This window comes from Quercus suber, unplaced genomic scaffold, assembly GCF_002906115.3.
Source record: "Quercus suber isolate HL8 unplaced genomic scaffold, Cork oak 2.0 scaffold_243, whole genome shotgun sequence".
Classification (NCBI taxonomy): Eukaryota; Viridiplantae; Streptophyta; class Magnoliopsida; order Fagales; family Fagaceae; genus Quercus; species Quercus suber.
This window is the reverse complement of record NW_027069700.1, coordinates 1-25841: the sequence shown is the minus strand read 5'-3', so window position 1 is coordinate 25841 and position 25841 is coordinate 1. Positions and strand designations below refer to the sequence as shown.

The 25841-nt window shown below is 33.3% G+C and overlaps 1 protein-coding gene across 1 annotated transcript; it reads left to right on the top strand.

The window, feature by feature from the left end:
- The first annotated feature begins 1261 nt into the window (after nt 1-1261).
- Nucleotides 1262-18114, top strand: LOC111995171 (polygalacturonase). Its single transcript, XM_065780700.1, has 5 exons — nt 1262-1551; nt 8453-8885; nt 16476-16765; nt 17020-17248; nt 17580-18114. Exons 1-5 carry the CDS (start codon nt 1262-1264, stop codon nt 17796-17798), a joined length of 1461 nt encoding a protein of 486 aa, XP_065636772.1. The 3' UTR covers nt 17799-18114.
- Nucleotides 18115-25841: the final 7727 nt, after the last annotated feature.

The window sequence follows — 25841 nt, the reverse complement described above, 5'->3', positions numbered from 1 at the left end:
CCTAGGATACTCCGTAAATAGTTGGACATATAGAGTGTACAACAAGCGCACAAAGATGGTGATGAAATCGATAAATGTGGTTATAGATGATACCATTCTGGAAAAGAGTGTTGGTGAGGATGGCTAAGCTCCAAGCCTTAAGAAGAATGAAGGTGATGGTAACATATCTTAAAGTGATGATGCTGAAAGACAATCACCAAAAGAGGAGTCTACTCCTATTGCATCGAAAAGGGAGACTAGATTAACTCAAGGGTCTATAAGTCCACTCACCCTTTCAGAAGTTCAGCTCCCAATCTCTCGTGATGAGGAACCCTCCACTTCCAAGAAATCTTCATCAAAAGTACCTTTCAATCATCCCAAAAGCAACATAATTGGTAAGTTGAATGAAGGACTCTATTTAAGAAGAGGATCGAGCTATAGTGTGAATCATGTGATGTATCATTATTACCTTGCTCAATTCGAACTGAAGAAGGTGGAAGAAGCGTTGAAAGATGAAAATTGGGTAGAATCCATGCACCAAGAGTTACATTAATTTGTTAGAAATGATGTATGGGAGTTAGTTCAGGCCCAAAGTCACACATGTAATCAACACCAAGTGGATCTTTAAGAACAAGACCGATGAAGATGGTGAAGTTGTTCGAAACAAGTTTAGGTTGGTGGCTCAAGGATATAATCAAGTTGAAGGTGAAGACTTTGATGAGTCATTTGCTTTGGTAGCAAGACTTGAGTCAATCCGAATTCATCTCTCCATAGCGTGTATTATGAATTTCAGGCTACACCAAATGGATGTGAAGAATTCCTTTTTGAGCAAATGTTTACACAAAGAAGTGTTTGTTAAGCAATTGAAGGGGTTCCAATATCCGCATTTTCCGGACCATGTACTAAGATTGAAGAAAGCGTTATATAGGTTGAAGTACCAAGAGCATGGTATGATCATCTCACCTTATATCTTTTAGATCTTGTCTTCAAGAGAGGTCAAGCCGATCGAACACTCTTTGTCAAACAAGATAAGAAATCTCTCCTAGTTGCTCAAGTATATGTGGATGACATTGTATTTAGGTCTACAATTAATAACCTTGCTCAAGAATTTTCAGAAGAAATAAAGAAGGAATTGGAAGTGAGCATGGTGGGGGAGCTAAACTACTTCTTAGTCCTTCAAGTGAAACAATAGAAAGATAGGATATTCATATCTCAAGAGAAGTATGCCAAAAATCTCGTAAAGAGATTCAGTTTAGACTCCAAGAAACATGCATCCATTCTAATGAGTTCCTTGGTAAAACTGAGCTTCGATCCAGCCGGTGTGGAAGTAGATCCAACACTCTACAGGAGCATGATTAGCAGTCTCCTTTACCTCGTTGTGAGTAGGCCGGACATAGTCTTTAGTGTAGGGGTACTGGGCATGTGCATGCTTTCAAGCAGCACCCAAAGAGTCCCTTCTGACAGCGGTCAAAAGAATCATCTGCTTTGTCAATGGAACTTTCGACTATGGGATTTGTACTCTGGAGATTTGAATGACTACCTAGCCGAATACTCAGATGCTGATTGGGCCGGGTGTGTTAATGATAGAAAAAACACCTCGAGAGGTTGTTTCTACCTCAAAAATAATTTGGTGTTGTGGATGAGCAAAAAGTAAAATTCAGTGTCACTATCAATGGCTAAAGCTGAGTACATTGCAGTGGGGAGTTGTTGTGCTCAACTATTGTAGATGAAAAAGCCCCTACATGATTATGGAATCTCTCAAGACACCATGTGCATGTTTTGTAACAACACTAGTGCCATAAATCTATCAAAGAACCCTGTTCAACATTCAAAGTCAAAACATGTTGAGATTCAATATCATTTCATTCGAGACTTAGTGAAGGAGAAAATTGTTTGGCTGGAGTTTATCAACACTGATAATCAAAAGGCAGACATCTTTACTAAACCCCTTGATGATCCACAGTTTGAATTGTTTCGTAAGACCATTGGTGTTGGTATCATCCCTTAACTTATATCTCTTGTATGACCTACCTTTGTTTAGTGATGTATCCTTGTCATATAGGTCTCACATGAACGTTTCTTTTACAAGTTTTTGTTTGTTGTTTTTGTTGATCTTACTTTGTTTGTTCTGTTTTTGAATGTGTTGAAAAATTCAAAAACCCATAAAAAGTGAAAAATCTTAAAAAGTTTGATCGATTGTGTTGTGTATATTACATGTGAGTTTGGCCTAGTACTTCCATACTAATGGCGTAGTGCATTTATGAGCTTAGCTTGTTATGTATGCACATTTTCTAAGTGTGAGCGACATCTAGAAATCTACATTTGATTTTTGTAAATAGATCTTCAAGCTTGTCATTAATGATTGGTCAATAGTCTTGCTTGATCTTGATACATAAGTAAACTTGTGCCTATATATCTCCTCACATTCTTTTTCTTTTCAAAAGAGCTCCTCAACTGTCAATCTCCAAAAGGAGAAAGAGCTGAAAAAACCTTACTTCGAAAATTAGTTTGACTAGGAAAAGGTGGAGCAAATATGTATTGAAATGTATGATGTCAAAGCCAAAGGCTCAATTGTCAACAATTCATCAAAAAGTTTATAGCATCGCTTCTCAAAATTTGAGTTGTATTTGGTCAAAAGTATGAAAAATGGAAGACAAATGAAAAGCTTTCAATCAAATGTAAACACATTGGTAAGATGTCATATATGTTCATTTTTACAAGTGAGATAGTTCACTTGACTTCGTACTAGTTGTGTATGACTTGATTGAATTGATCATTGAACTTTATACTAGATTATGGATTAGTTCATACTTGATCTATACACACATCACACAAGTTTAATGTTCAATGAATGCTTATTCCATTTGTGTGATTGTACATGTTCAAATGTGATGTGTATACTCAATTGCTTGTTGATCAAACCCAAATTTGTTTTTGAATATTTTATATGTTTTTGAAAGTGTTTTTATGCTTTTGCGTGTTTAGAGTTTTGTCCAAAATGTCTATTTCATTTTTATCAAAAAACTCTCCAAAGACATTTTCTTGAGTAAGTTGCGACTTAGCTCTACCCGAGAAAATGAGGAAGGCAAATTTCAGAAAACATTGAAATTCAGACAGAGAGTTCTACTACTAGCTCACAAGAAAGTGCTACCTGCGAAAACTGTCAGCATGCTTCAGTGGCTATTTTGCGATTAACTTCATGAGAAGCTTACCCATGAAAAGCATGATTCTACAGTTTTTATAGCCAAAAAGTGTTAGTTTTTTTTTTTTTTTTCAAACCTCTTCATTTTGCCTCCTCTGTGTCTCTCTCAACCCAAAACACATTTTCTCTTAAAAACTCACCCAAAACTTAAGATCAATCCCTACTAAGACTCAACTAAGGTATGTTTCAACAGTTTTTCACATTTGAATCCTTAGATTAAGCCTTAGACTCTAGGATTTCTAGGGTTGGGTTATTTTTGAAATGGTTGGGAAAAATTTATCTTTCTTGCAAGTTTTTTTCAATTTTTCTTGATTGGGTTGTGTCCCATTTTGTTTTTTGTTTTGTTTTGTTTTTGTTTTTTGTGTGTTTGTGTTGGCCTCAAGTGGCATTTTAACATGTATTTGGGCAAGATTTCATCATGTTCATGCATTGTTTGACATGTTAGTGGATTGTATGCACTCTAAGTGTTTGATGAAATGTCCAAATGGAATTTTGTTATTTTGGACTCCGATGAGTACCAAATTTTGGGGGTTATTATATTTTTACATTCTTAACATGATTTAAACATTGGTTGTGAGTTTTACACATTTTTCCCATGAGTACTTGATCATGCTTTGCTCATGCATCACATATGCACACTACATGCACATTTGATGCACACACTTGATCACTTGACATGTTTTGCACTTCATTCATGCTAGATAAGTATTGTTACATGTTTAGCACTTAAAACATGGTCTTGTGTCTTTAGGTTTTTTGTTTTTATGTTCCTTTTAGAATTTTTGTTTTTGTTTTTATGGACTAACTTGTATCTAATCAAGTTTGTTTCTTTGTTTGTGTTCGTCTTTGTTTCTTTGTGTTTGTGTTTGTTTTGTAGATGTCTCCTCTTAAGAACCATAAAGAAGTCTTCAAAGCATCAATGCACCTCCTCAAATTCGTTCTGAAATGATGATGCAGACATGTCCTTTAATGATCACTACAAAAGGGCCCCAATCATCTTAGAAAGGACTATGGACTTAGAGTCCTTAGAAGGAACTTTCATTCTAGAAGTGTTCAAGGAAAGGACATGTTCAAAGTTGCTGAACCCGATGGGCAATGTCTATGAAGAAATCATTCGGGGATTCTGTGCCAATTCCATTATGGAAGGGGATCACATAAATTGCTAGTTGAAAGGGAGAGAGCTCTATGTCACAAGGGAGACAATTCAAGAGATCCTGGAGGTTCATCTAACAACTCCACACACATCCCTACAATATGATGAGAGAAGGGAGAAACTAGGACCAATTGTGGAAGTCCTTGGTGGACAAATCAACAAGAAGGCCCTACACATCATTCCGTTCACTCATGAGATGCGAACTTTGGCCTACATCATGATCTTTAACCTTCACCTGGTGAGGAACTTGACTAAATTGTCAGCACCAAGGTCTATATTTTTATTTGATCTCTTCACACACAAGGAGATCGACATCTGCAATCACATCTACCACCTCTTCTCCAAATGTATCACAAAGTGGAATTCAAGGATGACTCTATCAGCAGTAGCAGCAAGAGTCGAAGTTCGCGGAGTTCTAGCCTCTTTAGCCATTTCGGTTAAAAAGGGGGAGATAGTTTTGAGGGGGAGTACAGCTTGAGGGGGAGCACAGTTTAGCACACCTTAGTATACATTAGTTTATTATGGTGGTTTCTTAGTTTAATTTAAAGTTTTTATAACTTTTGGATCTAACCATTGTTTTGGCTAGTCTAGTTTACTTTAAGTTTTTATAGCTTTTGGATATTTACATTGCTTTCATTTAAAGCTTTTAAGTACTTTAGTTTAAAACTTAATTATCTTTAGTACTTTTGTATATCTTGGTTTTTATAGCCGCTTTGATGCTTATTGCTTTTAGCTTTAGTTTCCTTAATGCATCATGCTTGTCAGACATGTAATTGATTTTAGCATTACTCTTAATTACATTGCGTGTCCGAATGATCATTTACTGGATAAATGTTCATTGTAGTCATTTCTTAATGACTGTTCATGTTTGATCAAGTTATTCTCCATAGCTTATATTCTTTTGGTATCTTGATCGCATTTTACTTGTTATCATACGTACCTTGCGTTTTACTTGTCGTGAGCTTAATGAAAGTCTGTTGTATGTGCAAGTGTTTCAAGATACAGGTGTATATAGTGTAAGTGCTTCTCAGCTTCTAGAATTAGGTGTGAGTGAGTTTTGCCTATGTTCCTAAACTCATGTTTAAGTCTAGAGTCTGTTTAGGGCTTTTGTCATGGAATAACCAAAGGGGGAGATTGTAAAGTTGTAATTTACAACTATTTTTTGTTGGCTTTAATTCCATATCAAATTTGATTGTAATTTCTTTAATAATATTTCCTTATATGTATGTAGGTTTTTGATTGTAAGGGATGAGTGTGAGAGAGTGTGAAGACTCAAGCTTAAAAGGATGAATAAGTGGATGTTACGAGTGTCTTACGAGAAGCCTACCTGTGAAAGAGTCACATGTAGAGCACATGATTGGAAGTTGAAGAGTCATGCCAACTTGGAGGTTTTCGCGAGTGTCTCGCGGGTAAGGCCAACGTGTGAAGTACTCGCGAAACATTCTATTTGGCAAAAAATTGTGTTTTGCTTTACCAAGTCCTTACCTACACTATGGGTCCCTTTGGATACAGCTGAAAACTGAAAACTGAAAAACACTATAGCAAAATAATTTTTAAATGTGTGAATAGTACCATAGGACCAATTTTTAATGAAAAAGTTACTGAAAAGTAAAATTTGTGGGTCCCTGAACAATAAAATTTGTGCTAAAAAGGTAGAAAAGTCAACATTTTTGGCTACTGTTCATGCACAGTGCATGAACAGTAGCCGTTTTGTCTCATTTCTACGTGCCAAAAAAAAGAAAAAAGAACACGCCAGACGCGCGTCTGGCTTTTTAGCCAAATCCAAACATACACTATATATACCCTCATTACCCACAAATTGTAGGGAGTGCTTTTTAGGAAAAAAAAAAATCCCTAGAAAATGCACTTGAGAGTTAAATATTGTTATATGCATAACCATCTACACATTTTCTTGTGATTTTCCTCAACTCCTACCTCTCCATCTCTATATCCTTGAAAGGTTGATAACCCAAACACTTACCACATCTATTCTGAGTGCCAAGTGAGATTTTGGTGCTATTAGGAAGCATTGGAAGGAGTCATTCATTGGCAGATGCAATCGGGCTGAATTGCGGGATCTAAAAGGCTAGAGAAGACAAGGTTTGGAGAAGCCAGTTGGTAGCAGAAGCTTGGAGGGCTCAAGTACATGGGGTAGACTAGGCTTGGAGAGTCTTTTGTTGTTCATGTGCTCCAATTTTATTCTCTAGTGGATCCATTTCAACTTGGAGGGTCGCGGAGAGATTTTTCGTTGAGTTCTTCAGTTACCTCTTCGATAACACGTTTCGATGTTATTTTGTGTTTGCATCTCTCATCCCTACTCTTAAACTTTCCTTTTATTGTTAGTTAATGTATGAATATAGCTTAGGGTAGTGATAACGGTTGTTTGCACTTCTTTACTCTTGTTCCGCACTTATTATAAGTTAGAGTAAAAGCTATCTATCCGTTATTTTAATTTAGGGGTCTAAACAATCTCTTGCGTATTTACACAAATCCGAGCTTTCAATTTTAAACTACAAAAACTTGAACTTAAACAATTGCGATGACATGAGTCATATGACTAGTTATTAATTATTGATCATTTTGAAATTTTGTAAGCATGAAAAATATACGAAGATAATGTAATCTAATGGTGAATTTGTCAAAATTAGCATCAAATTAAAAAATATTGAGTGGTGTAATATTGCTTAAAGTTACACCAAATGTAACTTGAAACCAACCTAACTTTTTACATTTATCTCAAAATATTTTAAAGGATTTTTTTTTGAGTGAGATAAATGCATTTATTATCATGTCTTTATTATCTTAGTATGGAAAATTGAAAAAGTGACTAATTTTTTTTTCAGCCATTTTAATTTTCCATAAAACATTTCCTAAAATAAATAATTAATAAATGACTTAAAGACATACATTAACCAAACCCATATACGAATTAAGAAGGGGAGAAAGAGAGAGATCAGGAAAGGAAAAACATAAATGGTCAGTTAGTATTGCATATACAATCACTTATTAATGACTACAATAATGACTTATTAATGACTACAATAATTATCCAATTTCAAATTTAATATTGCATACACAATCACAACCAAAATAAATTTCTATAAATAACTATCATAATTATTACATTTCAAATTTATATACAAAGAGTTTGACTTACCTCCATTGCTTTTTTAACTAAACATCTCCTATTGTTTTAAATATACAATGGCAAGTGATAGTGAGTTTTAATTTCCTTTTTTCATTTAGTTAGTGGGTAATGTGGTGGTTTTTTATTAAAACAAAATAATTTTCCAGTTAAAAAAGTACTAGATGTAAGCCAAACCTATATACAAATAAAAGAGTGAGAAACTTTTTATGAGCCGTATAGTTCAATTAGCACCTCCTAGTCTTTCCATCAAAAACATCTAGAATGTAAATGCCTCTGCCCTCATTGTAAATATTGAATTATAAAAAATAAAAATAAGAGTATTTTTTTTTTTTATAGATAAAATCTTATTTCGTTGAACTTTTACTAGCTAACACTCTAAAAAGTGATAAATTAAGAATAATATTACAGACACAAAAATTTTCACAAATATTTATCACAATAGTTGAGTTGCAATTTTTTTTTATTGGTTCTTATCTAAACCCACCATTTATATATATCACTTTTTTACCAATCACTAAAAATTTGTCACATCAGTCAAGTGTGAAATTTGTTATCAAATTTTAAATTTATGTCTATATTTTCTTAAAACTAAGAATAATGTTATAGCTACAGACTATTTTATAACATTTTTACCAACTATTGATATTCCAAATTCTTATTGGTTTTCATCTTACCTCACCATTAATATCATTTTTTACTTATCAGTAATCACTCTCCATATCAGCATGCACTTTGTAAAAAAGTTTATAAAATAGTTTGTGGCCTTACCATTTTCCCAAAACTAAATGTGCATTCAAATGCTATAAATACCCTCTCAAGTTCCAACTCCCTCAACTACTAAACTCCCTAAGTTACATCTTTTCTCTTTGACTCACACAAAGTCGCAAACACACATTAGTTTCACATCCAAACAAAACCAAAATGGCATTCCCTGCGAGAATTTATTTTATTTTATTTTATTTTTTTTGAGTTCTGCCAGAATTTGTCTTGTCCTTGCACATCTCTCTATGTTCATTTCCTTGGTGCTAGCTGATCCTACGATATACAATGTAGTGAGTTATGGAGCCAAACCAGATGGGAAAACAGACTCAGCTCAGGCTTTTCTTAGTGCATGGACAAAAGCTTGTGCCTCTAGGCAGCCTGCCACTATTTATGTACCAGCAGGGAAGTTCGCTCTAGGGCAAGTGATTTTTCTTGGACCATGCTACAACAAAGTTAACGTTATGCTTATTGGGACCCTTGTGGCCCCATCGGACTATACTGTCCTTGGAAATAAACCATACTGGATTGTGTTTGAGCATATTGATGGGCTTACAGTATCTGGCAATGGGATTCTTGATGGGCAAGGTACTAGCTTGTGGGCTTGCAAGGCCTCTGCCAAAAGTTGTCCTTTAGGAGCCACGGTATGTGAAATATTTTGCCACAATAAATTGTTTAAACTTAAGAATATATGTGTTATTGAACTTATATTGAGTATTTTTTAAAATTTTTTTTAAAATTTTTTTTACATTTGGTAACTTTTTGTTCATTTACTTATTTATTTTTTGTATGTAAAAAATATGGATCGACCTATAATCCAAACCGATCGACCTAACCCATTAGCAAGTTGCAACCCATTTGAGATAACATGTTTTTGACCTGAACCCGACCTTACCCACCCTGTTTGCCAGGTCTTTATGGTGGTCTTTTAGGTCCTCCATATCTTGATTCACTCCCTTTTAGTCTTTAAAATAAATTCCTTCCTTTTTCTAGGTAACTAACTGGGACTGGTTTGGATATTCTAGTGGAAAGTAGTGTTCTTTCCATTTGATTTTTGGTATAAACTATTAACTGATTTCGGTCTTCCTGGTTTTGGAGGGGATTATTGTCAAATTGAAATATTTCATTAATGCCAAAATAAGCCACTTCTAAGGAAATCGTATATAGGATACTTGGAAATAATCCCATGTTCCGGAGTATAATATTTATTTTTGTGTACAAGTAAACATGCTTAAAAATTAATGGGAATGTCAAAGGTTAAACAACAAGCTTAAGCTTTTGTTAGTTGCATTAACGGGCCATCCCATAAGGTCCACATATTTAGTTGAATAGTCCTATATAATCATGTTCATCGTTAATTTAGAGAATACCGTTGGGTCCAGATAATTTCTAAAAATTTTTAGTAGGTGTAATAATTTCTAAAACTTAATATATTTCTACATTTTAATATATTTCCAAATAAATAAAATTTTCATATGCATATAACAATGATGAAAAAAAAATCATAAAAAATAACAAATCTCACTCCCAAATTTTATAAATATATTTTTTTAAGAAATATAATTGTATGAGTAAGATTTTACATAAAAGATATCTTAAGTTTTATTCTAATGTTACAATTCACAATCAAATATATGAATAAGTTTAGTTTTTCCATTACAACACGGAGAAAATTGGCATATAACACCAATTTTCAAAAATATTTATTAGTTAGCAAGTTTTTAAACTTGTTAGCAAACTAACATCTCGAATCTCTTAAAAATGTAGCAACTTGAGTCTTGGAAACTCGATTTTCATGTGTTAGCAAGTGGAAATCGAGTATTAAAAACTCGAGTTACTCAAAACTAAAACAACAAATTTCACGAACAACTTCAGCAAGACCAAACCCAACAAATGCACCGATCAGAAACTGCAAAACCAAACCCAACAAGCACACTGATCAGAACCTGGAAAACCAATCCCAACAAAAGCACCGTTACCTCATCTCGATCCCGATCGCCGCTTGGGTTTGCCGCTTGGGTTCATCCTAGCCATCGCCTGGAGCCTGGGTGTGTTGCTTCGTGTTACTGTTTTAATCTCACTAGGTTTGTTGCTTCGTGATTCTGTTTTTGATCTCACTCGGTGATGTGGTATTTTTTTTTTTTTTTTTTTTTGATTCTGTTTTTGATCTCACTCGGTGATGTGGTATTTTTTTTTTTTTTTTTTTTGATTTAGGGAGATCGAGTGTTAAAGAGTTGATTTCACATGGAACTCAAATTTGTGAGACTCGAGTTGCTATAGTGAAATTGAGTTTAAAAAATTCGAGATGTTAGTTTGCTAATAAGTTTGAAAATGATGCTAACTAACAAATATGTTTGAAAATGGGTGTTATGCGCCAATTTTATCCTTACAACACATTATATTCCTATAATTCTCACTATTCTTACTATTCTTATCATAATTCTCAGACAGTGTACCAAAAGTGCCCTTAATATAGTTCAAACTCTATTAAAGTCTTAATCCGTGGAAAAAATGTGCGTTCTATATATATATATATATATATATATGGTTAGGTTCAAATTGCACCTAGTGTAATTCTATGCAACATCACACCATCCAATAACTAGTTATAAAATTCATATTTTGAAAATCTCACCATTGAATTATATGCTCTATATGTGTTAGGACATATGTGAATCATGTTAGGAACATATGTCAACATAGAATTGGCTAATCTTTTGAAAAAATGCACTTTACTTATAATTGGGTAGATATAGGATGTGTTTAATGTTTCAAGGAACAAGGTTTCAAGTTCAAGTGTTAAAGCCATGCAACTCTGTCCAAGAATCAAGTGAAGAAGTGTTGGATTTTTAAATTTGACAACTAGTATCTATCGAGGTTTAAAAGGCTGTTTAAGCCCAATGCTCGATAGCTGCTCGATAGATAGGGTATCTATCAATGTTAGGACATATGTGATTCACTTGTTAAGAACATATGTCACTATTTTGTGTAGTTGGCTAATCCTTTGACAAAACGCACTCTACTTGTAATTGGGTAGTTCTAGGTGTTTTTAATACTTCAAAAAACAAGGTTTCAAGATCAAGTATTGAAGTCATCAAGTCTGTCCAAGAAAAAGCAAGCTAAAGTGCAAATTCATTAAAGCTCAACACTTGCACGATAGCTACTTTGACACCTGCTCGATAGCTACCTTGACACCTACTCAATAGCTACCTCGACACCTGGCTATCTGTCGAGCTCTTCAGCTGATTCTTATCGCAATCTCGATAGCTAATCGATCGATCGAGAAAGTTTCTGTCCTCCTGACACCTTCTCGATAGCTGTATCTGTTGAGATTCATTAAATCTCGACACTTGCTCGACACCTCCTTGATAGCTGCTATCTGTCGAGGTTACAGAAATTCAGATTTTTATTTTTAGGTCAGGCTTATGTATTTGAGTAGGGTTTCTTTTCTCACAACCCTAGACCTATATAAGACTTATTTTAGAGGCCGTCACATAAGAAAATACAAGGAGAACATATGCAAAAGGTGACCGATGCCTTATTCTCTTTGAAAGAAGTTACTGCGTTTTTGCGCCTTAGGGTTTTGTAACCAAGTGCTTCTTGATCTTCATTGTTGATGAAGTGAAGAACTTTGCAGCAAACATTCTTCTTCCTTAAGTTGGTGAGTGTGTCACATACTGGGATTCGTGCAAAGGAGTTAGTCACGTATTGGGATCCGTGCAACATCAAAGGGTGGTGTTCATATATTGAAGAGTTCAGAGGTTCTGAAGCGGTAAAAGGTTTCTGCTGTGAGTTCATCTACGGGATTGTAGAGTCTAGGGACAAAGGTTTTGTACTAGATCTGAAACTTCTTTTTACTATAGTGGATTGCTTTTCGGGAAGGTTTCCCCCTAGGTTTTTTACAGTGAAACTGGTTGGTTTCATTGGTTTTCCTGGGTTGTCATATCTTGTCTTATTTATTATTTTCGCTACATGATTTTGACATAATATTGATGTTTGTTTGTTTTAACAAAGTTTATTCGTAATAAATCTAATTAACAATTTGGGTTTAAAACTTATTAATTCTATCAACCGGGGTCTAAATTTCCCAACAATCAAGATTTAAGAAAATCAGATTTTTAGTTCTGATTTTCATCCAATCCGTGGATAGATGTTTGGGTTTTCTTTTCTTACAATCCTAAACATATATAAGGATTGTTTTAAGGACTGTCACAGTTGATGCACCTCAATGCAAAAGTTTTCACAAGCATATTGTGAACCAGAGACATATGTCCTAGTTCATCTTTCTATTCAAGAAGCTACTGTGTTTGTACACCGTATGATTTTTGTAACCAAGGAGCTTTGTGATTTTCATCGTGTTGATGAATTGAAGAACTTTGTAGCCAACATCCTTCTCAAGTTAGTGTGTAAGCCGTGTACTGGGATTTGCACATTGAATTGGTTAGTCACGTACTGGAAGTCGTGTATTGAAAAAAGAGATTGGGTGGTATAATATTTCTTAAAGTTACACCAAATGTAACTTGAAACCAACTTAACGTTTTACATTTACATCAAAATATTCTAAGGATTTTTTTTTTTTTTGAATGAGATAAATGCATTTATTATCATGTCTTAATTATCTTAGTATGGAAAATTGAAAAAGTAACTAACTTCTTTTCAGCCAATTCAATTTTCCATAAAATGTTTTCTAAAATAAAGGGAAAATTGCAAATTACACTCTTGATGTTTGGGTTGCTTGGATTTCACACCCTAAAATTTTAGAACTTGGATTTTACACCCTGAAGTTTGGTTCCATTAGCAATTCATCTCCTACGGTTAGTTTCTGCTTTTAACTGACACTTCACCATGCTGACAGGTTTTGTTTTTGCCAAATCAACCGCAAAACTACGCAATTTCAATGAAAAATAAAAACCGTAAACTCTTGCTTCTTTTAGAAGCATGGTAATATTTGTATTATTATCATTCATTTTTCTTTTTATCAGACCTTCATAGCCTTTAGTTCCCTTGACTTGATTGTTCAAATCTAATGAGTTTCATTGAAGAAGTTTAACCTAAACTATTTTATTTGTAAATTTGTTGCAATGATACTCACTGTGGCTGCCATTGTAGCTGCTGCTGTGACCACCACTATGGCTGCTGCTGTGGAGCCATTCACGATAGGTCTCTACCGTGCGAGGTGGGAGGGAGCTGCTTTCGTGAGTTTTAGTTTGGGATTTTAGAAATTAGGCTGAAACGGTGTAGTTTTAGGATTTTATTTTGTGTATGTCAGGTCAGCGTTTACTTTTCATTGAAACCAGTAGTTTTGAGGTTGATTTGGCAAAAATAAAACATGTCAGCATGGTGATGTATAAGTTAAAAGCAAAAACTAACCGTGGAGGGTGAATTGCTAACGGAACCAAACTTCAGGGTGTAAAATCCAAGTTCTAAAATGTTTGGGTATAAAATCCAAGTAACCCCAAATGTTAAGGGTGTAATTTGCAATTTACCCTAAAATAAATGATTAATATATGACTTAAAACATACATTAACCAGACCCATATATGAATTAAGAAGGGGACAAAGAGAGAGATTAGGAAAGGAAAAACATAAATGGTCAGTTAGATTTTTTTTTTTTTTTTTTAATTCTAAATACTTATTAATGATTACAATAATTATCCAATTTCAAATTTAATATTGCATATACAATCACAAAAAAAAAAAAATGTCTAAAAATAACTATCATAATTATTACATTTCAAATCTATATACAAAATAAAAAAGTGAGAAATTTTTTAAGAGCTTTATAGTTCAATTAGCACATCTTAATCTTTCCATCGAAAACATCCAAAATGTACATGCCTATTTTTTTATTTTATTTTTTGGAGATAAAATCATATTTTATTCAACTTTTGCTGGCTAACATTCTAAAAAGTGATAAATTAAGAGCAATATTACAAACACAAACATTTTCACAATATTTTTCACAACGGCTGAGTTGCCAATTTTTTTATTAGTTCTTATTTAAACCTACCATTGCTATATATCACTTATTTACCAATCACTAACAATTTGTCACATCAACCAAGTGTGAAATTTGTTATCAAATTTTAAATTTATGTCTACACTTTCTTAAAACTAAGGGTAATCTTATAGTTATAGACTATTTTACAACATTTTGAGCAACTATTGATATGACAAATTCTTACTGTTTCTCATCTTGACTCACCATTAACATCATTTTTTTACTTATCAATAATCACTCACCATATCAACATACACTTTGTAAAATAGTTTATAAAATAATTTGTGGCCTTACTATTTTCCCAAAACTAAATGTGCATTCAAATGCTATAAATAAAATACCCTCTCAAGTTTCAACTCCCTCAACTACTAAACTCCCTAAGTTATTTCTTCTCTCTTTGACTCATATAAAGTCACAAATACACATTAGTTGCACATCCAAACAAAACCAAAATGACATTCCCTTCCATAATTTGTCTTGTCCTTGCACTTCTCTCTATGTTCATTTCCTTGGTGCTAGCTGATCCTACGATATACAATGTAGAGTGAGTTATGGAGCCAAACCAGATGGGAAAACAGACTCAGCTCAAGCTTTTCTTAGTGCATGGACAAAATTAAGCTTGTGCCTCCATGCAGCCTGCCACTATTTATGTACCAGCAGGGAAGTTCGCTCTCGGGCAAGTAATTTTTATTGGACCATACTACAACAAAGTTAACGTTATGCTTATTGGGACCCTTGTGGCTCCATCGGACTATACAGTTCTTGGAAATAAAGCATACTGGGTTGTGTTTCAGCATATTGATAGGCTTACAGTATCTGGCAATGGGATTCTTGATGGGCAAGGTACTAGCTTTTGGGCTTGCAAGTCCTCTGGCAAAAGTTGTCCTTTGGGAGCCACGGTATGTGAAATATTTAACTAACGCCATAATAAATAGTGTAAACTTAAAGAAAAATTGTATTATTGAACTTTCATTTTTGAGTATTTTGTAATTTTTGACATATTTATTTATATTTTTTCTTTTGTAAAAAAATACAGATAGACAAGTAATCCGATCTGATCAACCTAGTTTGGCAATCCATTTAGGATGACTTGTTTTTGACCTAAACCTGACCCAACCCAACCCGTTTCCCAAAACTTCATAGTGATATTTTAGGTCCTCCATATATTAGTTTACTCCATTTTAGTCTTTAAAATAAATTCCCTTCATTTTCTAGGTAACCAACTGGGTCTGGTTATGATTTTCTAGGGGAAAGTGGAGTGCTTTTCCTTTTGATTTTTGGTTTGAACTAATAACTGATTTCGGTCTTCCTTGTTTTGGAGGGGACTTTTGTCACTTTCTTTTTTTTTTTTTTTTTTTTTTCATGAGAATCGGGATTTTTGTCACATTGATATTTTTCACTAATGCCACAAAAAGCCATTTTTAAAGAAATCGTATATAGGATACTTGGGAATAATCCCATGTACATGGAGTATAATATTTATTTTTGTGTACCGGCAAACAAGCCGAAAAATTAATGGGAATGTCAAAGGTCAAAACAACATGCTTAGGTTTTTGTTCATTGCATTGACGGTCCATCCATTAAAGGTCCACATATTTAATTGAATAGCCCTATATAGTCATGCTCATCGTTAATTTAGAGAGATACTCTTAGATCCCAATAATCCAAAGGATACAAACCTTCTTAAGGTCAAGTCGGTAAGCTTTGTTTGTGGAATCTCTATCAGTTCAGGTCATGAATCTTTGTTTGTGGAGTCTCTTTCAGTCGGTAATCTTCCTATATGATTAGTTTGATAGGAAGATTATGCCCGCCCCATCTCCTACTGCANTGGGAGGAGATTTTTATCAGATTAAAATAACTTCCTTTTACTGCCATGACAAGCCGACTTCTAAGGAAATCGTATCGACTATACTTAATTGGGAATAATCCCATGTTCTGGATCGTAGAATATTTCAGTTTTGTGCATCTATATAATCTAGCCCTTTAATGCCAATCTGACTAACGTTTAATTAAATCTCGAGCCTTGTGATGATCAAATAAAAACTGATGAGAATGTCAAAGGTCAAACAACTTGCTTAGGCTTTTGTTGCTTAGATTGATGGATTTTCACTCTAAGATCCACATATTTAATTGAATAGCCAGATATAGTCATATTCATCATTAATTTAGAGAAACACTCCGTATATATTTTAACAATAATAATTGGAAGATTTTCTTGTGTTTATGCAAGCAGACATTGGAATTTTCCAACTCAAACAACATTGTGGTCAGTGCATTAACCTCCCTAAACAGCCAAATGTTTCACATAGTTGTCAATGGCTGCCACAATGTGAAAATGCAAGGTATCAGAGTTACCGCTGCCGGAAACAGTCCAAACACCGATGGAATTCACGTTCAATTATCTTCAAGTGTCACAATTCTCAACTCCAAGATCAGGACTGGTGATGATTGCATCTCAATTGGCCCTGGTACCACTAACTTGTGGATTGAGAATGTTGCATGTGGACCAGGGCATGGAATTAGGTAACTAACTTCATTCAAATATTACCTGATTGGGCTATTTCCGGTCATTCCACTAACTTGTGGATTGAGAATGTTGCATGTGGACCAGTCATTACTTCTTTTCTTCTTCTTCTTCTTCTTTTTCTTCTTCTTCTTTTTTTATTTATTTTATTTTATTTTTTTAAATCTTCATTCAAATATTACATGATTGGAACAACCATATATATTATATGGTGATGCTACATTGGTCTCATTGGTTCAATTAATTGGTGCAGCATTGGGAGTTTAGGCAAGGACCAACAAGAGGCTGGTGTACAAAACGTAACAGTCACAACAGTTACATTTACCGGTACTCAAAATGGGGTGAGGATTAAATCATGGGGAAGGCCTAGCAATGGTTTTGCTAGGAACATTCTTTTTCAACATGTCACTATGCAAGATGTCCAAAATCCAATTGTAATTGACCAAAATTATTGCCCCGGCAACGAAGGTTGCCCTGGTCAGGTAAGATAATTTTGAAGCATATTTTACATGCAAATGTTTTTTTAACCATGATTTGGTTACTTCCAAAAAGGCCTTAACATGTTCAAATAAATCACGCAATATAGATTCTTAAAATTTTTGCTCCCATGTGTTCATGACGATAACCTTTAAAGCTACTCATACCCACTATATAGTTGGGTCCATTATCATCGCAAACTCAAATCTTACTCTGCCTTAGTTTCAAACCCAAATTGTACCCCCAAAACATTTTCAATGTTTTGACTTCATAATCCGTTCAATATTTTTCTTTTATCAAATGGAAAATTGACATATAGGTTTTTTTCTTTAACAGGTTTCTGGTGTTCAAATTAGTGATGTGACATACCAAGACATCCATGGAACATCAGCTACAGAGGTTGCTTTGAAATTTGATTGTAGTTCGGAGTACCCATGCTCGGGAATAATATTGGAGAATGTAAAGCTCACTTACAATAATCAAGTGGCCCAATCTTCATGTGCCAATGCTGCTGGGACATCCACTGGTTTTGTCCAGCCCACGGGTTGCTTGTAGAGGGGAAAAAATGATTCAAAATCCATATCAACGAAGGATTGAAAAGGAATCCTTATTCTTGTCCTTTCATCCTTAGGGAGAAAATTTATTCTTCTTTTTAGTTTCATAGTATGATTGTTAGTGGGATACGTCATTGAGTGACAAGTTAATTGCTTGAGCCGGTGGCAGTGCTAGTCCATTGGGCTTTCTTGAAGCCTGCCTGACCTTGCAATCAACATATAATTTTGAAACTCATGTATGGATGTTTGTGTGCGAATTTTTGTAAAATGTATGGTTGCGTTTAATGTATTATTTTCATATTTTAAACAATTTGACGTTGGACCTCACTTAATCAGATATTTTTATCATTCCATCTTGCAATGTCAAGACACATAAAGCATATTTAGTTATATCATGAAAATAATTTTATCGAGGAAGAAAAGAAAAAGAGAAAGAAAGGAAAATTCGAAGACATTTTTAAATGGCTATAATGAAGTGCTATTTAACGCCTATATTGTGTCAGCCTCTGAAACCTGAATAGCGGATAAATTAATGTGGTTTCCCAAAACCACGGCCCTTGGACCAAGAAATTAAAAATAAACATTTATTTATAAGAATATGAAAATATATAAGAACATAAACATGAATACACTAAAAAAAAGAAAATCTGATTTATGCCGACATTTATTTACAGCATTTTTAAAAACCCCGCTATAGAAGTTAAAAACTTCCAAAATAATCTCAAATAGTCAAATGTGCAAGCAAAAAAAAAAAAAAAAAATGGTCAGTTAGGATATATATATATATATTGGTTAATCGTTTAAAAATTATTACTAGTTTTTATTATATTAGCTTACTTATTTGATTTATTTATGAATTATTATACTTTATTTTATAATTCCCATTTGAAGTTAACTTTATGCGTTGGGATCCAATATATATAATTGGGGAAATATGTGTTGGGCTTCACTCAATGATGAGAAATTCGAGACCATACTCTTTTTGTTGGGCTCGTGCTTTATTTCTTTGTAAGTAAAAAAATATATTGGTAGCCATCTCTTTTTGTTTGGGCCGTTGCTGATTTGCCGTATTCTAAACTTGACTTCAGCAAGTCCAAAAGGCTAATCATTCATAAACTAACACACACACACACACACACAAAAATGATGCAATAGGTTCACATATGTTTAGCTTGGCCCAAAAAACAAAACCATTTTAGATGTAGCCTTTTAGGGCCCATTTGACATTTTTTTTATTTTTTATTTTATAAGCATTTAAATAATTTTTAGCCAACTTTACTCTGTTTTTTCCTCTTTCCTCCTCAATATAAACATATCCTAGATTTTTTATTAATCATCAATGCAACCAGTCTTCATGCCTCTTTTCTTTTTTTAATTTTTTATTTACCTACATACTTCAATGTCTAACATGCATGCATGGTAATTTAAGCATGATTTTAGTTTAGCCTTTTATTTTCTTACAATAATTAGTAGGGGAGAGGGAGATGGATTCAAATCCAGATTCTCTTCCATGAGATCAGGAACTTGATGCATGTATGCTTGTCAATTCTTCCAATTACCACATTACGAATAACGTCACAAATAAGGTTTAAGCTTTTGTGCATGCAGTTCATAGTTCACCAAAGACAAAGTTGGGATAATTTGATACAATTTGAGGTTTAATACTACAATTTTACTTGGAGCTTTTTCTTAAAATTAATTTTAAATAGGAATCAAATAAAATTTATTTAATATGTTACATAAAAATATAATTTTTTCCTTTTTAGAATTAAATTTATCTATTAAGGTCTTTTTTTTAAAAAAAAACATATTTATCATTAAAAAAATTATTTTAAGAAGATGGAGACTGGAGAGGCATTGCGCGGGTCTATACAATAACAAAAAAGAAAGGTGGTACTGTTACGTTGTTGTGTTTATTTTGCATATCATGTTTGTTTGGTTGTTTGTTTGTTTGTTTTTGTTTTTGTTTTTTTCTTTTTTTTTTTTTAATATAAATTTGAACTGCATATATTCTTCATGTGGATCGATGGATGCCAATTTGTCAAAAGGAGATGTGCTGGAAATCGAACTGTTTGCAATTTCTAATAAATAAGTCTCTTGAGATTTTAATAAACAAGTCTCTTGCGATATTTGTAGACTTAAGGCCAAATTGATGAGATTGAATGAGTGCATGGTAACCCATCAACAAAGTGTCAGCAATAATGGGGACTTATTCGCATGTAGCTGCGACAAAATTGCCTCCTTCATCATGCAGCTTAACTGGTTGCATGAATTTGGGAGGAGGCAGTACCTCTCCCAAATTTACACCTTCTCCCCCCATTACCAATTCACTATCTAGATTCTAGACCCTATTCAGATTATGTGACATGCTTGAGCTATGCTTCTCCACATGAATGAGGCAGTTTGGCATAGTAGCTTCAAGGAGATAGCATGTAGGAAAGTAATGAGCCAAAATAAAGTTCTTAATATCTCGAAAACCAATACGACAATCCTGTTTTGGTTTGCACAAATTGTTCCACCTCATCCCATTAATTCTGTTCTCCTTCTCTCTTTGATCCTACCAAAATTGGCCGATCTTAGATTTAGTTCCTTACATAAATTTTCAAGAAGCAAGAAACAACTCATTGAATACACTGGAATTTCTTAAGTTACGACTTTTATCAATATTTCACGTATGGCTTGGGATAGAAACTTCCCCTTCTAGCCATGAATTGTTTTGCTACATGTGCTTTCATATAGTCAAAAGCTTGCTTATTCTCCCTCCTTATAAAACAGGAGGTAGCCAAGATATGTTTCTAGATTTGCAACTTGTGAGTAACTGGGTCAGATTTGGCCTAAGCCATAACCCACAGTTTATGAATCGTTTACATGAGTTATTTGATAAGTAAATTTAAATTTGAGTTCAATTTAAAACTAGGTTTGATATGAGTTGTTAGTAGTGGGGTGATTGAAGATGAGTAGTTGAGCGTTTTTAGGACCATTGATCGTAATCTATCTTTAAATACTACTAAAAGCCTACAACAGTTAGGAAACTTTTTTTTTTTTGGGAGCTAAATGATAGAACATCAGTTAGGAAACTAATTACACTAAAAATAATTTTTTATTTATTTTGAAATCATGTATGAGAGAAATAAACTATACGTACGTATAATTTTTGAGAAGAGCTCTCCGCCTCTCCCTATCAAGCATATGACACCAATAGGGACACCATCAAAAGTACCCTCCAATTGACTTGACACTATTAAAAAGGAAATGATGAATAAAAACGCATATGACACCATCAATATGTAGAAATAGAATTTTGACCTGCAGTTAATTTATGTTAGACTATATATATATATATATATATATATAGATATATTTAGCATTGAATTAAAAATAGCGAAGTAAAATTCTCTCTCCCATAATATATTGTACTTAGTAAAATTCAGTGTCGGTTAGGGGTTTTCCANTATATATATATATATATATATATATATATATATTTAGCATTGAATTAAAAATAGTGAAGTAAAATTCTCTCTCTCATAATATATTGTACTTAGTAAAATTCAATGTCAATTAGGAGTTTTCCAATTAATATTTCTTTGGATTACAACTGCGCTTATTAGAATTTGGGTACGCTCTTCTTTCATCATCAAGTGGCAGAATTTATGTAAGTTCATGGTTCATGCAGGCATATTTGGTAATTCAAGCATGATTTCAATTTGTTTTTTTTCTTTCTTACATTAATAAGTAGGGGGAAAGAGATTCAAATTCATATTCACTTTCATGAGAACTTGACTAACTATTGCATGCAGAAGAAGCTTTAAGTTTTGTGTGCTAAGTTCACTGTTCATACAATTATATCTCCTTAAAAATTGTTATTTTTAAAATTTAAGAGAGAGATGTGTTATTTTTATGATTTTTTATTTTTATAATTGTCAAATGCATATGAAATGTTTACTTATTTGGAAATATATTAAGTTTTGAAATTATTGCACTTATTGAGAAATAGCTAATACAATCCTTTTAAAGAGGAATAATTATTCCTCATTTTGAAGAATAGCTCATAAGGAATGACTATTCCACGCAAAAAAAACATAACTAAACTAAAGAATATTCAAATCATAGGAATAACTATTACATTATAGTGCCTATTACAGTCTGCCAAACATGCTCTTGCAGTACACACTATTACAACTCAAGTTTTTTTTGTCCATAATACTGTTTTTGCAAATATATTAGTTATATAGCCAAAAATAAAACATATTAATTATACAACCTTATTTAAAACTTGAGTTTTTAGGGTTGGAGTTCTATAAAGAAAAGCTTGAGATAATATATATATATATATATATACACACACACTTGAGTTCCAAATAAGATTACATACTAATATGTATAGTTCTTTATCAGAATCATAAGGGAAAAAAAAAAACTCATGTAAAATTGAGTATATAAATAAGATTTTGATGTGAGAGGCCATTGAACTAATGACTGCATTTGAAGAAGCCGAAGCTCTTTCTCTCTCAAGTCATTTGATTATGAAGCCTTAAAATTTGAAGGTGATTACATTAATTGTTTTTAACCAAATTGTCAAAGATCCCAAAATATAAAAACCAAAATGATATTTTTACCTATAAGTAATCATGCTATATCATTGATGGACTAACCTACAATATTTTGAACATTTTCTTTATATGAATTGTGTATTCAATGTGGTTCAAAATTGAGAGGTTTGCAAAACACTTATCATGGAGAAAAATGTTTACTTTGTAGAACTTTTTCTTCACTCTAGAATCAGTATACGTTTCTCCAAAAACAAAAAGAATCAGTATACAAGTATTTGTTTTAAAAATTTGCAAATTTTTAAAACAAAGCGAATTCTCATTATAACTCCCAAAACAAAAATTTAAAAACTATAAATCTTTTGCAAAAAAAAGTGAAACTTGTTCATAAGATTATTCTTTACAGAGAGGTGTCTTTTTTAATTTTTTATATTTATTTTTTAAAAGATGGTAACTAAATAAAACTCAAACAATCAAATAGAGTAGAAATGAATAAATAATAATAGTTACATACTTAGGGTACGTTTGGTACACTAAATAAGAATTGCAATAGAAATTGTAATATTATTACTAGAAATAAAATGTGTTGTAATGTAATAACTAAATATTTCATAAGTTTGGTTGTGAGTTATAAATATTAGAATAAAACTTAAGATTTATTTTAGGAAATATCTTACTCATACAATTATATCTCCTTAAAAATTGTTTTTTTTTTTTTAAATTTAAGAGAGAGATGTGTTATTTTTTATGATTTTTTATTTTTATAATTGGTAAATGCTTATGAAAAGTTTGTTTATTTGAAAATATATTAAGTTTTGAAATTATTGCACTTATTAAGAAATAGCTAATACAACCCTTTTAAAGAGGAATAGTTATTTCTCATTTTGAAAAATAGTTCTTCATAAGAAATGACTACTTTTTGTGATAAAAACATAACCAAACTAAAGAATATCTAAGTCATAGGAATAACTATTACATTATAGTGCTTATTATAATCTACCAAATATGCTTTTGTCGTACACACTATTACAACTCAAGTTTTTTTGTTCATAATACTGTTTTTGCAAACATATTAGTTATATAGCAAAAAAAAACCATATTAATTATATGACCATATTTAAAACTTGAGTTTTGAAGGTTCAAGTTCTATAAAGAAAAGCTTGAAATAATATATAATATATATATATATATATGTATGTATGTATGTATATATTTTTAAGGAAAGACTTGAGTTCCAAATAAGATTACATACTAATATGTATAGTTCTTAATCAAAAAAAAAAAAAAAAAAAACTCATGTAAAATTGAGTATATAACGGTTATGTAATAGGATTTTTCGAAAATAAAAAGGCATCCTCTTTTTGAACCCCATTTCCGAAACAAAACGGTATGGCGGAAAGGAAGCAAAAGGGGAAAAAAGACAGCGGCAAGCATCATCAGACTCCAACTGGAATGCAAAAATGCGTTTGCCAGTGTGAGTAGGTGTGGGGCGATGCAATTGGCCCTATCGAATTGGAAACCAAAATCCCATTCCCATTCCCATTCCACTCTCTGTCTCTCTCTCTCTCTCTCTCTCTCTCTCTCTCTCTCTCTTACTCCTCAAGCCTCCCCTCCCCCCAATTTTTTTCTTTTTTAAATCCCAATGCACTTATTAAAACCCAAACGCAAACCCCATTCCACCAACCCACTCAACTCCCAAAACCTCTCTCTCTCTCTCACCACCGCACCACAAATGCACGGTCCAGATCGATGGCTCACCCACCTCCTAATCAATACTGAGCCCTCCGATCCGTGTCTCGGACTCGGCGGCTTATTCCTCGACCACCAAACTATTCCTACCTCCTTCGTCTCACTCTTCGATTCGGGTTCCCGGACTATCCAGAACAACGCGGGGGTCAGGCTAAGAAGAAAGAGATTCCGGGGCGGGTTCTTGTCGGCGAGCTTGTCGATAAAGGGTGGCTCCGATGTGGAAGTCCTGGGGCAAAATGGGAATAATAGAAGTTTGGAGGAAGAAGAGGAAGAGGACCACGAAACGACGTCGTTGTCGTTGTGTAATAAGGAGGAAGACGAGGTTAAGGTTTAGGTTAGGGATAATCGTCAGGTGCTTTCAATGTCACCAAGCATATCTGGGCTGGTGTTGTTGCTGCTATGGTCTTTAGGTTTTGCTCTCTCTCACTCTTTTTTCAGTTCTTCCTCAGTTCTCTACCAGCACGATGAGCAATTCATCCAGCCCATGGCCCATCAACTGCGTCGGTCGGAAATACACCCAACCCAGCCCAAAGGTATCTAATAAACAAATTAATTAGAACTCAATAATATATTTATTTTTTTATTTTTTTTTGAATCCGAACTCTATAACTATTAGGACTCTATATCTATTATCTTATAAATAGTTGATTCTTATTAGTTTTTTTTTTCACGGCGGTTCAATTTATAAGTTGTGCATCCTATGGTTATAATACGAGTCATCACTTAATATATTCTGGTGCTGAATTCTTTTGTTTATGTTATATTCATAATTATTTATTTATTATTATTTTTTTTTGTTTCATTATTATTGTAAGGATCCACATTGGCGGTGGAATATATAGCTCATGTTATAGGGCGGTGCTGTTGTTGAGCTTTTACCTAGCCGCAACCTTCAACCCTAACTTATATAAAAAGGAAAGGTTTCAAAGCAACACAACGTTCGTTTGGAAGAGCCTCGATAGGTGCTCCCTTCTCCTTCAAATATCTTTCTTTATATGGCACAATTTGTCTTGCAATTGTTTAGAATTTATGTAACTTGCATTATATTAGCTCTACTTCCATCGTCATCAAGTACCAGAATTCTCATGCTTTTATTACTTCAATTTTATTGGATTCTGTCTTCTGAGGTCTTTTTTCTTTATTTTATTTTTCAGAATATATCATTGATCATCTATGTTTACGCCTACTTTACATGGTTAATGAATGCATGGTACTTTAACATGATTTTAATTTGCCCTTTTTTTTCTTCTTACAATAAGTAAGGAAGAGGAAAATCTAGATTCTTCTTCATGAGAGAACTTGAGGCTCTTCACTACCCATTGGAAGCTTATCAATCCTTCTAATCACATAAGTAACGTCACAAGAAGCTTTAAGCTTTTGTGCATGAAGTTATTGTTCACCAAAGTAGTGAATCTTTTTAATGGGTACTCTGGTTGCGTAGTTGTAGTAATTTTGATCTCCACTCTCTTTGGGGTCATCCAGTTGTTAAGTAATATGTTGAGACTAACGTTAAATAAGTGGTGTTAATGATAGATTAAATGATCTAATATCTCTAATCAAAAGTTACCATATTGACAATGCAAACCATCCAAGTCTTGAGGGATGGGAGGGCATGCATGTTTGATTCTCTTTTGGGGAGAAGAGGAGTCCTGTAATGAAGTTATTTATTTATTTAAAAATAAATAATTCCCATTCTACTCGTAGGGCATCTATATATAACAAAAATTGGTGGTGAAGGTTGGTTA

Bases quoted from the DNA above. Each gene is read 5' to 3' on its own strand.
- LOC111995171 (XM_065780700.1), top strand. From the start codon at position 1,262: ATGAGTTCCTTGGTAAAACTGAGCTTCGATCCAGCCGGTGTGGAAGTA. The intron at 1,552-8,452 runs GTGTGTTAATGA...ATTTTTTTTGAG, and splicing joins TCAGATGCTGATTGGGCCGG to TTCTGCCAGAATTTGTCTTG. The intron at 8,886-16,475 runs GTATGTGAAATA...TTATGCAAGCAG, and splicing joins GTTGTCCTTTAGGAGCCACG to ACATTGGAATTTTCCAACTC.